The sequence below is a fragment of the Ascaphus truei genome, chromosome 3 (assembly GCF_040206685.1).
Source record: "Ascaphus truei isolate aAscTru1 chromosome 3, aAscTru1.hap1, whole genome shotgun sequence".
Taxonomy (NCBI): domain Eukaryota; kingdom Metazoa; phylum Chordata; class Amphibia; order Anura; family Ascaphidae; genus Ascaphus; species Ascaphus truei.
Window position 1 is genome coordinate 429,728,797 of NC_134485.1, and position 12,013 is coordinate 429,740,809.

Here is a 12,013-nt window from a genome sequence, read left to right on the forward strand (position 1 = left end):
CACTGCGCCTCCCACTGCTGCACTGCGCCTCCCACTGCTGCACTGCGCCTCCCACTGCTGCACTGCGCCTCCCACTGCTGCACTGCGCCTCCCACTGCTGCACTGCGCCTCCCACTGCTGCACTGCGCCTCCCACTACTGCACTGGCCTCCCAGTACTGCACTGCGCCTCCCACTGCTGCACTGCGCCTCCCACTCCTGCACTGCGCCTCCCACTACTGCACTGCGCCTCCCACTACTGCACTGGCCTCCCAGTACTGCACTGCGCCTTCCTCTGCTGCACTGCGCCTCCCACTACTACACTGGCCTCCCACTACTTCACTGGCCTCCCAGTACTGCACTGCGCCTCCCACTGCTGCACTGCGCCTCCCACTGCTGCACTGCGCCTCCCACTGCTGCACTGCGCCTCCCACTGCTGCACTGCGCCTCCCACTGCTGCACTGCGCCTCCCACTGCTGCACTGCGCCTCCCACTGCTGCACTGCGCCTCCCACTGCTGCACTGCGCCTCCCACTGCTGCACTGCGCCTCCCACTGCTGCACTGCGCCTCCCACTGCTGCACTGCGCCTCCCACTGCTGCACTGCGCCTGCCACTGCTGCACTGCGCCTGCCACTGCTGCACTGCGCCTGCCACTGCTGCACTGCGCCTGCCACTGCTGCACTGCGCCTGCCACTGCTGCACTGCGCCTGCCACTGCTGCACTGCGCCTGCCACTGCTGCACTGCGCCTGCCACTGCTGCACTGCGCCTGCCACTGCTGCACTGCGCCTGCCACTGCTGCACTGCGCCTGCCACTGCTGCACTGCGCCTGCCACTGCTGCACTGCGCCTGCCACTGCTGCACTGCGCCTGCCACTGCTGCACTGCGCCTCCCACTGCTGCACTGCGCCTCCCACTGCTGCACTGCGCCTCCCACTGCTGCACTGCGCCTCCCACTGCTGCACTGCGCCTCCCACTGCTGCACTGCGCCTCCCACTGCTGCACTGCGCCTCCCACTGCTGCACTGGCCTCCCAGTACTGCACTGCGCCTCCCACTGCTGCACTGCGCCTCCCACTGCTGCACTGCGCCTCCCACTACTGCACTGGCCTCCCACTACTGCACTGGCCTCCCAGTACTGCACTGCGCCTCCCACTGCGCCTGCCACTGCTGCACTGCGCCTCCCACTGCTGCACTGCGCCTCCCACTGCTGCACTGCGCCTGCCACTGCTGCACTGCGCCTGCCACTGCTGCACTGCGCCTGCCACTGCTGCACTGCGCCTGCCACTGCTGCACTGCGCCTGCCACTGCTGCACTGCGCCTGCCACTGCTGCACTGCGCCTGCCACTGCTGCACTGCGCCTGCCACTGCTGCACTGCGCCTGCCACTGCTGCACTGCGCCTGCCACTGCTGCACTGCGCCTGCCACTGCTGCACTGCGCCTGCCACTGCTGCACTGCGCCTGCCACTGCTGCACTGCGCCTGCCACTGCTGCACTGCGCCTGCCACTGCTGCACTGCGCCTGCCACTGCTGCACTGCGCCTGCCACTGCTGCACTGCGCCTGCCACTGCTGCACTGCGCCTGCCACTGCTGCACTGCGCTTGCCACTGCTGCACTGCGCCTGCCACTGCGCCTGCCACTGCTGCACTGCGCCTCCCACTGCTGCACTGCGCCTGCCACTGCGCCTGCCACTGCTGCACTGCGCCTCCCACTGCTGCACTGCGCCTGCCACTGCTGCACTGCGCCTGCCACTGCTGCACTGCGCTTGCCACTGCTGCACTGCGCCTGCCACTGCGCCTGCCACTGCTGCACTGCGCCTCCCACTGCTGCACTGCGCCTCCCACTGCTGCACTGCGCCTCCCACTGCTGCACTGCGCCTCCCACTGCTGCACTGCGCCTCCCACTGCTGCACTGCGCCTCCCACTGCTGCACTGCGCCTCCCACTGCTGCACTGCGCCTCCCACTGCTGCACTGCGCCTCCCACTGCTGCACTACTCTCCACGCACAGAGTAGATCTGATCCCTGGGACCTGCCCTCTGTGCCTGTGTAATGGCGAGGAGCACCGCTAATGGGCTTATCACACAGCATTTCCTTAGAAATAAAGTATGAAAATGAGCCCAACTCCTGCTTCCTCACTTGTAAAGTAAAACAACTTTTCTAATAAACGTATTTGTGACATTGTACAGTAAATGCTCAGGTTCCAAATGTGTACGGAGTAGAAGTAAACGGCAGGGGGCTTGCAATGTACACACTGCCGCCGGTGGCTGTTTTTAGTTTTGACGTAAACAGAACTAATAGACGTAGCCACTTTCTCTTGGTTTTTTTTGTTGCTTTTTTTTGGACATTTATCCTTTCATATTTGTATATAGTGTTCTTTTCCCTATTTTATTTCTTTAGTTAATATGGAAAAAGCAGAGGGCGAGCGCTGTGAGTTTCCATTCATGCCTTAGCCTGTCACTCTGCAGAGCCGAACCTTTCCCACTAAATGTTTCTGTCCTTTTGTACATATGTTTGTATACATAAAATACTCATGCAAATCTGCTTCTTTTAGGTCTTATTTTTGGAGCTTAAACTTCCACCCAACGGGGATTTAAAAGGACAGGGAAATAAGAAGACGCTGGGTTACACAAGGAGGACAGCTGTCAATGGAAACCGGGTTAGAATTGGCAAGCAGTTCAGCACCACAAAGGTATAAAACACATTACCTTATTCTCCAGTCCTCTAAAGACAGTCGGATAATTTGCAGAATTTCCGTTCTCCCATTGCGGCCATACAACCCGATTACTGCCATTGCTTGGCACTGCGGCCCTTTCTCAGAGAGAGAGCTTGAATGGGCCGACTGTGTGGGCCATGTGGTTCTGATCTGCCCTCAATTTCTATGCTTTTGTTTTCCAAGCTGTGCTCTATCACAGCCCGTAATCACAGTCACCGTTGCGTTTCCTGGTCTTTAGTGCAGTCTGCATTGAGAATACGCTATATATTTTCCGAGCGGGTTTGTTCGGTGTTACCTAGAACTCCAGAAAGATGCTTCATCACGCTCATATTTGTGTAACATACATTTCCACCCAACAATGATATGAGATATCTGGCGGTGAGAAGTGGTTTTCTTTTAGCTTCATCCCCTTTATAAGGATACCCATAAAACGTGAGCCTGCTGTATTAAAGACAAAGCCCTAACTTGGACCTTTCCTTTTTAAGCTGTTCTTTTAACCTTAATTCAGTGACCATTCGCTAGGCTGTGGAGAAGAACATGCAGTTGGTATTTGAGAAGCATTGGCATCCATTGTGCTACATGCTACATACGTTTTCTCTGCTGATGATTTCTGAAATTAACTGGAATGCCCAAAGGGCGTTAATCAGTCATTACTCTTTCTCACCAGGATGTATTAGAGAAATTGAAACCCCTTCACCCACTACCGGGTCTAATCCTCGAGTGGAAGCGAATCACCAATGCGATGACCAAAGTGGTGTTCCCACTGCAGAGGGAGAAGTCTCCCAATCCCGTCCTGGGAATGGAGAGGATCTATCCCATATCTCAGACACATACTGCTACAGGTAACCACAGCCGGCTTCACATGGTTGTCTTCTAACAGGCTGGGCTGCAATACCGCAGCACATTTGATAGAAGAGTACATTTTTCTTTCTCAGTAAGCTGCAGGTGTGACGTATCCAGTGAAAGCTGGTACTTCTTGGCACCGATGACATTTGACTGACTGAGAGGATTATCTGTGTGTGGGAGGGTTTGGGGAATGATGTGCATTGATATTAGAACCTTACCTTGGTGGTTTCCTGGAACATAACTTCTGCAGTCTTGATCCAGGTCCCGAAGCAGACAATCATTGACTGCAATGGCAGGCAAAGAAGGGTGGGTAACCATGTTGGTCTTTTCTTCCATGTAGTAACAAAGGAGGGAGTAGGTGGTATGATGCCTTTTATTGGACCAACAAGTAGTTACAGTATGTTAGAAGCTACCGAACCTCTTGGGGTCCTTCACCGGGTATGGCAGAGCAGTTTTATCTGCTATTACACAGTCCAAGCAGGTGATTTTTTTATTTTTTTAATCCATAGGGGTACCGGTAGCTGCTCTGCTCGGCTACCAGGGTTCACGTAATGGCGGGGTTTCATAGCTCCCTCGGCCTGCGAGCCAATAGGAAGCTGTGACATCATCAGATTTGGCTTCCTATTGGCCCGCGTAATGCAGGAGCTTTTAAACTTTGCTGAAATACCGGTAACCCCTACAGAGGTCTGTATCTCGGGAAGCGGGGGGTCCCCGGGGCTGAAATTAGTGGGGTTCAACTTCGTAGACCCCCTGCTTCAATCCTATGTTAAAATATAATCAAAAAAGCGCAAGAATGGCTACTTTAACATAACCAATTTGGGCAACCGTTACTGGAAACTAACCTTTCATAACCTAAACAGCGGGGTCTCACAAAGCAGGACGGCTCTGATCCTATTATTGAGACCTTCCACTTCAGGAGCTAATGATGGTTTTAAATATTTCACATCTGTTCTTTTAAGACGAGGCCGTTTTACTTTAGATAATATTTCTTACAAGAAACAGGTTCCCATCCCCCAGTACCTGCTTCTATGTGAATGTGCAGCTCAGATATTGCTTACATTACTTTTATTGGAACCTCTTCATTTTTCTAGTGTTGTGATTTTAGTTTTATCCACTGTGCTCTTAGGCCGCGTGAGTTTTACTGAGCCGAATATCCAGAATGTGCCCAAAGACTTTGAGATTGAAATGCCGCGTTTGGTGGGAGAGAGCCCTCCTTCTCAGGCCCAGGGTAATGGGTCATGTGCTTTTCTTCCTAACAGGTAATTTAGCACGCTCTTTGTGACACACTGTATAATATATATCTTTGCTCATTCCAAAACATTACCTTGGTAGGTTCTTTAAGGAATATGTCGCGGTAACCACTGCTGAGATCATTCGCGGGCAGCTGTCCTTGGTTCTCTATCTCATCCAGACCTGTACGGTTGCTAGAACAAGAACGGCTTGTAACAGAATTGCAGGGTTGTACCCTAAACTCCTTGGGTGCCCTCTAGACATAGCTACTACTACGCCAGGGGTGGCCAACTCCAGTCCTCAAGGTCCACCAGCAGGTCAGTGTTTCAGGATATTCCTGCTTCAGCACAGGTGGTTCAATCCGTCAAAGACTGAGCCACTGATTGAGCCACCTTTGCTGAAGATGGTACTGATTCAGCCACCTGTGCTGAAGCAGGGATTTGCAGAAAACCTGACTTGTTGGGGGGGTTCTGAGGACTGGAGTAGGCACTCCTCTACTCCATCATAGGGTCTTGCACCCCATGGGCCCCATGGCATAGCAGCCACGTCATGGTATTCATGCCCGTCTTTCTAGGGGAAAACGTGTTCGGCCAGAACGCGATCCATATGTAAGTGGGACGGAAGGCGATTCCTCCCCTTCCGTGATGGAGCGATCAGGTGATCGGGAGTGTCAGAGGGGCCGCAGCATTCAAAGGGTTAAAAGTGAATCGTTCCAATATTTACACTAAACAGAAGAAAGTATATAGGCGGCTATATGGCCGTGTTTACTAGGGAATGCTAAGCCTTAAAGCATTTACTTCAATAGATCACAAGGTTTATCATTCAGTAAGCCTGGCTTAGTGTTCAGGGCATTCTAACATCACTAGTAATGTTGCTTTAATTCCCTACACTGATTACAGGGCTTGGGACTCTTGGCTAAAGGGCCAAAAGAGTTACAGAATTAAACCGTAATGCAAAGGGTTAAAACAGAAGAAGTTTTCATGATTTGATACTTGGACATTGTGTCCATCATACACTGCACAAGATGATGTACCATATAATCCTACAGTACCTAAAGGCTGTATATATTCCCCTAAATAGGGATTAGGTAATAGTAAGATAACACTCGGTGCCCTTGAGCTGTTATGAATGTGAAACATCTTGAAAACCAATTATTCCCCAGCATGGGAGCAAAGTACATGATAAAGTATCCGTTTACTGTATATCCGCGGAAAACAAAGATGAACCCCAAACCTCGCCTGCTTCCATGTATTTCGAATCTCTCTTCTCTAAAAACAAGCTGCATTTAATGGATACGGTATGTGTACAGTCTATGTATTTACTCATCGGAAAAAACTGCCGGAACACACACATCACATAAACACAATGAGATGTTAAACCTCCCACATCTAGGGTCATTGTGCCCCTGATTTTGGTCCTAGTTGGTGATTTTTCTGCTGTGACCGGGGAATATCGCAATTGTTTGATGAAACGTGCTTGTTGGAGGCTGTGTGGCAATCACAGCACACAGCCCTTCTAATGGGAGACGACGGATTGTGCAGTGTGTCCATGATTATTCTTATGACACCCGAGGCTGTGATTATGTCAATCCCTCTCTATTAAAAGTCAAGGAGAAGGCTTGCCGCTGCTGATAGGACGCAGCAAATCACAACTTTAAAAATATGCCCTTTCCTATATTCTTAAAATGACATCTAACATGTCCCCCGGATATTAGTTATACACATTCCGTGGTCGTTCTGTGGCATCTTTGATGTGATGTTTAAAGAAAGCTGCTCTTTATAACCTGCTGTGAGTTCCACTTGTTCCCCTCAGCCATTCAGAGCTTGATTTGCTAAAGCACCCGTCTCCTACATGCTGTTTCCGCTTCTGGTCATCTCTCCTCTCTTTCTCTCCCCCCTCTCTCTCCTCTCTCCTCTCTCTCATATCTACAGAGCTGTTTTGGCAGTCGAGTGGGGGTCGGAAGTGTTGTGTTAAATGGAAGGAAACTCCATTTAAGATGAAGCCAACAAGGCAATGTTTTCTTTATTGTGGAGCTGCTGTTTAAATGTTAGTTTTCCGTACTACTCAGAACATAATCTTTTGGCACCGCGTACGTGTCACGCATCTCATGCTATTGACTATAGGCAAATAGGAAAGGACACAGTATACAGTTGGTAGTGTAGGGCCTGCTGAAAGGGTGGTTGTAGCCTGAAATGTTTTGGTCAAAAGATTGAACTAAACGTCCCATACTTATCAGCGGGGCCAGCCGAGAGATTTACGGGGCTCGGTGCAGAGGGAGTTTGTTGGGGCCTCTTGCCCGCCCTCACTTTGTGATGTTGCGTTGTCATGGTGACGCGTGGTCATGGTGACGCTTCGTCATATGGGAGTGGAAGGAGATGCCGCCCCTTGCAGAGGCCCGACGGTCACCGTTTAAGTGTTGGGGTGGGTAATTTCACTGTCGCAGCATTAGACTGTGATTGTTGAAGTTGGGCCAGGGAAGGGCGCAGGGCCGGGTGCACCGATGGCAGCGTCATGAAGCCGGCCCTGCTTATAAGAAGAAATAGATGTAGAAATAAAGGGAATAATCTGTCCCATTGGATGTGCGTTCGGGCCGCCACACATTGTAAGGGAAACGAGGCAGTATTTGGGGAATCCTTGACGTGAGGGTCACAACATGAAACGGAAGAACTGCCAGGTTCCCTGATTTAATCTCCTATTGCCCAGTACAAATACCCTGTGTACGGGACATTGTGACTGGCACAGACAGCTACCACTCCGTTTGTGATTTCTCATCGCAACAAACAGAAATCATTTGCAAACCCACACATTATATTGAGGTCCAGAGCTGTGAAATCAAAATCCCTGGATAATCTATTGTAAAACCCAAGTCTGGCCGAGCTACCTGTTGTAAAGGAAGATAAGACTCGTTCTTAAGTTTGTCTGTGCGCTCTCCGCAGGGGCAGGAAGAAACCTTGGGTTCCAATTGGACTTAAGTTGCCGGTGCAACAAATACCCACAGAGAAGGGGATGTCATTTTTCGTCAGCATGAGACACGCCTTCATACCTTTCCCAGGTAACCCTTCTACATGGCTTCATTGGGCTGAAGCAGCTGTATATGTTGTGTCCTATTAATGGGGCAGACCCACAACTTAATGTAATAGAAGAATGCTTCGCCCTAAAAAGTTAACGCTTTCGCCTATGAAATTACGGTAATATGATTTAATTTTTCTGCAGTTTGGGAAATTATGGCAATTTACAAATATAGAATTAAAGGGGGGAGGGGGGACTGAGACTAATAGATTCAAATATTGCCAAATGGTTTTAGCACCAAAAGAGGTTATATAAAGATTGTGAAAACTACAGTGCGTTTACTATGGAAACAAATATTTAAACATTATTTTAAAATACTGTACTCTGTGTGCCACCAGCAGAGGTTTCATCCTGCCACCTTTATAACAAGTTAATTAAAGCAGCACAACCTGAAAATTCTGTTTTGTTTTTTTTTAAGTTACATGACACTTTATGCCCTTTTCAATGAGTTTTAATGTATGGAGCTTCCTTGAGTTGCTATAGCAACTATTTAGGAAGCCATAGCACTTCCTCTTTTGAGATAGGCGGCCATATTGTGTGCCCTGGGAAGCGGCATCTGGGCCGATCGGTCAGCAGCCTGGATAATTCTTCCATTGCTGTAGATGTAAGAAACGGCTGCATTTATTAAAACAAACACAAACCGGGCAAGAGAGTACGCCCCGTTAGGATTTCCATGAGATTTCCAGGACATTTGGGATCAATGACTTACTGTTCCCTTTCATTTAATAAATACTAGCTGAGAGACCCGGCGTTGCCCGGGATGTAAATGCGTAATAGGTAGTATTATTTATAAATGGTGGAACAATAGGTGACTATTTGGAGGGGATGGGAGGGAGGGAGAGTGGACAGGAGGGGGGGAGAGTGGACAGGGGGGAGAGTGGACAGGAGGGGGGGAGAGTGGACAGGAGGGGGGGGAGAGTGGGCGGGGGGGGGAGAGTGGACAGGAGGGGGGGGTGACAGTGGACAGGAGGGGGGGGAGAGTGGACAGGAGGGGGGGTGACAGTGGACAGGAGGGGGGGGTGACAGTGGACAGGAGGGGGGGGTGACAGTGGCCAGGAGGGGGGGAGAGTGGACAGGAGGGGGGGGGGAGAGTGGACAGGAGGGGGGTGACAGTGGACAGGAGGGGGGTGACAGTGGACAGGAGGGGGGGGGGGCAGTGGACAGGAGGGGGGGGCAGTGGACAGGAGGGGGGTTGGTTTGGTTTAAATTGACGGGTCCTTCCTCTCCACTCCCCCTGTATCTTTCTCCGCTCCTGACCCCCCCCCCACCCCCCATGTGTAGCTCCGGTCCCCACTCTACAGTGTCTGAGACACAGTGTAACAGACACACACACACACGCACACAGACACACACACAGTGTCCCACACACACACTGTCACGCTGTGACACACACACATAGACACAGACACACTCACTCACTCACTCACTCACACACTCACACACTCACACACACTCACCTCTCCTTCTGGCCGCCGCCATGTTAGTTAGTCCGCGAGGGAGGAAGGGGTCCTTCCTTCCGCCGCCATCTTAGGTGCCGCGTGGCAGCGGTAGGCTGCCCTGGCCAATGCCTGTCCCCGCGCCAGGGAGGTGAGCGGGAGGTGAGGGGAGGTGAGCGGGAGGTGAGGGGAGGTGAGCGGAGGGAGCGGGAGGTGGGTGGAGGGAGCGGGAGGTGGGTGGAGGCAGCGGGAGGTGAGTGGAGGCAGCGGGAGGTGAGTGGAGGCAGCGGCAGGCTGCCCTGCCCACTGCCTGTCCCCGCGCCGGGGAGGGAGTTGAGCGGGAGGGAGGTTAGGTGCCGCGTGGCAGCGGTAGGCTGCCCTGGCCAATGCCTGTCCCCGCGCCAGGGAGGTGAGCGGGAGGTGAGGGGAGGTGAGTGGAGGGAGCGGGAGGTGGGTGGAGGGAGCGGGAGGTGAGTGGAGGCAGCGGCAGGCTGCCCTGCCCACTGCCTGTCCCTGCGCCGGGGAGGGAGGTGAATGGAGAGGGAGGTGAATGGAGAGGGAGGTGAATGGAGCGGGAGGTGGAGGGAGTTGAGCGGGAGGGAGGTGAGTGGAGCGGGAGGTGGAGGGAGGTGAGTGGAGAGGGAGGTGTGTGTGATGGGGGGGGGAGAGGACAGAGAGGTGTGTGTGTGTGTGTGTGTGTGTGTCCCCTTTGGCCCGTCACTCCGCCTCAGGCCAATGAGAGGTGTGCGGGGGCGGCCCAAGGGACCAATGAGATTTCCCCTAGGGACAGCGGACATCCAGGCAGGCAGGCAGGCAGGCAGGCAAACATACAGTGCTTTCACTAATATAGTATAAGACAAGGCGCTCGCCGCTTCCCTTCCACCCATTTGCTCCTCTCCCCCCTTGTCCTGAAATATTAGCAGTGAGTTGTGCACGGGAATCTGTATGAAAGAACCTTCCTTGCAGATGTTTCTTGGACCCTCTGATGGGATATGTGGACACATTCTGTGTTGTTACTCCCCTTGAATCCTATTGTAACGGGGCTAACTGCAGTGAGGCGAGCTATGGCACATCTGTACCTATTGCTTTCTTCTCTGTCTTGTTTGAATTGCACTTTACCCGTAGGAAGAAATGTGACATATTACATAATGGTCTCGTTTTGTAGTTATTTTATCATAAAACTCCAGTTTCAAGGATTTCCCTGCTTCAGCACAGGGGGTGCAGTCGTTCTGACTGAGCCACTGACTGAGCCACCTGTGCTGAAGCAGGGATATCCTGAAAACCTGACCTTTTGGTGTCCCATGAGGACTGGAGTTGGCCTCCCCTGCTTTAATCCATAATCCCTTGCAGGGGGGTTAATCTTGGCTGCCGATTACTCCCAGCTGGAGCTGCGGATTCTCGCTCACCTGTCCCGGGACTGCCGACTCATCCAGGTCCTGAACAGCGGGGCGGACGTCTTCAAGAGCATTGCGGCCGAGTGGAAGATGATAGACCCAGAAACTGTAACGGACAATATCAGACAACAAGCTAAGCAGGTTAGCCTTTCAACCCTAGCAGCAGTAACGCAATAATGTACAGAGGAACCGTAGCATCCGTATGCAGCAGTGAGGCAATAATGTACAGAGGAACCGTAGCATCCGTATGCAGCAGGAAGGTAATAATGTACAGAGGAACCGTAGCATCCGTATGCAGCAGTGAGGTAATAATGTACAGAGGAACCCTAGCATCCATATGCAGCAGTGAGGTAATAATGTACAGAGGAACCCTAGCATCCGTATGCAGCAGTGAGGTAATAATGTACAGAGGAACCCTAGCATCCATATGCAGCAGTGAGGTAATAATGTACAGAGGAACCCTAGCATCCATATGCAGCAGTGAGGTAATAATGTATAGAGGAACCCTAGCATCCGTATGTAGCAGGAAGGTAATAATGTACAGAGGAACCCTAGCATCCGTAAGCAGCAGGAAGGTAATAATGTACAGAGGAACCCTAGCATCTGTATGCAGCAGTGAGGTAATGATGTACAGAGGAACCCTAGCATCCATATGCAGCAGTGAGGTAATAATGTATAGAGGAACCCTAGCATCCGTATGTAGCAGGAAGGTAATAATGTACAGAGGAACCCTAGCATCCGTATGTAGCAGTAAGGTAATAATGTACAGAGGAACCGTAGCATCCGTATGCAGCAGGAAGGTAATAATGTACAGAGGAACCCTAGCATCTGTATGCAGCAGTGAGGTAATGATGTACAGTATAGAGGAACCCTAGCATCCGTATGTAGCAGTAAGGTAATAATGTATAGAGGAACCCTAGCATCCGTATGTAGCAGGAAGGTAATAATGTACAGAGGAACCCTAGCATCCGTATGTAGCAGTAAGGTAATAATGTACAGAGGAACCGTAGCATCTGTATGCAGCAGTGAGGTAATGATGTACAGTATAGAGGAACCCTAGCATCCGTATGTAGCAGTAAGGTAATAATGTATAGAGGAACCCTAGCATCCGTATGCAGCAGTGAGGTAATAATGTACAGAGGAACCCTAGCATCCGTATGCAGCAGGAAGGTAATAATGTACAGAGGAACCCTAGCATCTGTATGCAGCACGAATTTAATAATGTACAGAGGAACCCTAGCATCCGTATGCAGCAGGAAGGTAATAATGTACAGAGGAACCCTAGTATCATTATGTAGCAGTAACATAATAATGTACAGAGGAACCCTAGCATCCGTATGCAGCACGAATGTA

At 51.4% G+C, this 12,013-nt stretch overlaps 1 protein-coding gene across 6 annotated transcripts in view; it reads left to right on the plus strand.

Moving 5' to 3' along the window:
- The window catches only part of POLQ (DNA polymerase theta), a 127,782-nt gene that overhangs the window by 97,906 nt on the left and 17,863 nt on the right, over nucleotides 1–12,013 (plus strand). For 4 of the 6 annotated variants that reach the window (XM_075592882.1, XM_075592883.1, XM_075592885.1 and 1 more), the window contains 5 exons: nucleotides 2,524–2,661; nucleotides 3,353–3,527; nucleotides 4,658–4,790; nucleotides 7,698–7,813; nucleotides 10,617–10,801. In XM_075592882.1, the coding sequence (XP_075448997.1) occupies nucleotides 2,524–2,661; nucleotides 3,353–3,527; nucleotides 4,658–4,790; nucleotides 7,698–7,813; nucleotides 10,617–10,801 (747 nt within the window). Of the gene's footprint in view, nucleotides 1–2,523; nucleotides 2,662–3,352; nucleotides 3,528–4,657; nucleotides 4,791–6,692; nucleotides 6,808–7,697; nucleotides 7,814–10,616; nucleotides 10,802–12,013 lie in introns of those variants that run through there. The other 2 variants (XR_012800089.1, XM_075592884.1) reach the window with 2 other exon arrangements.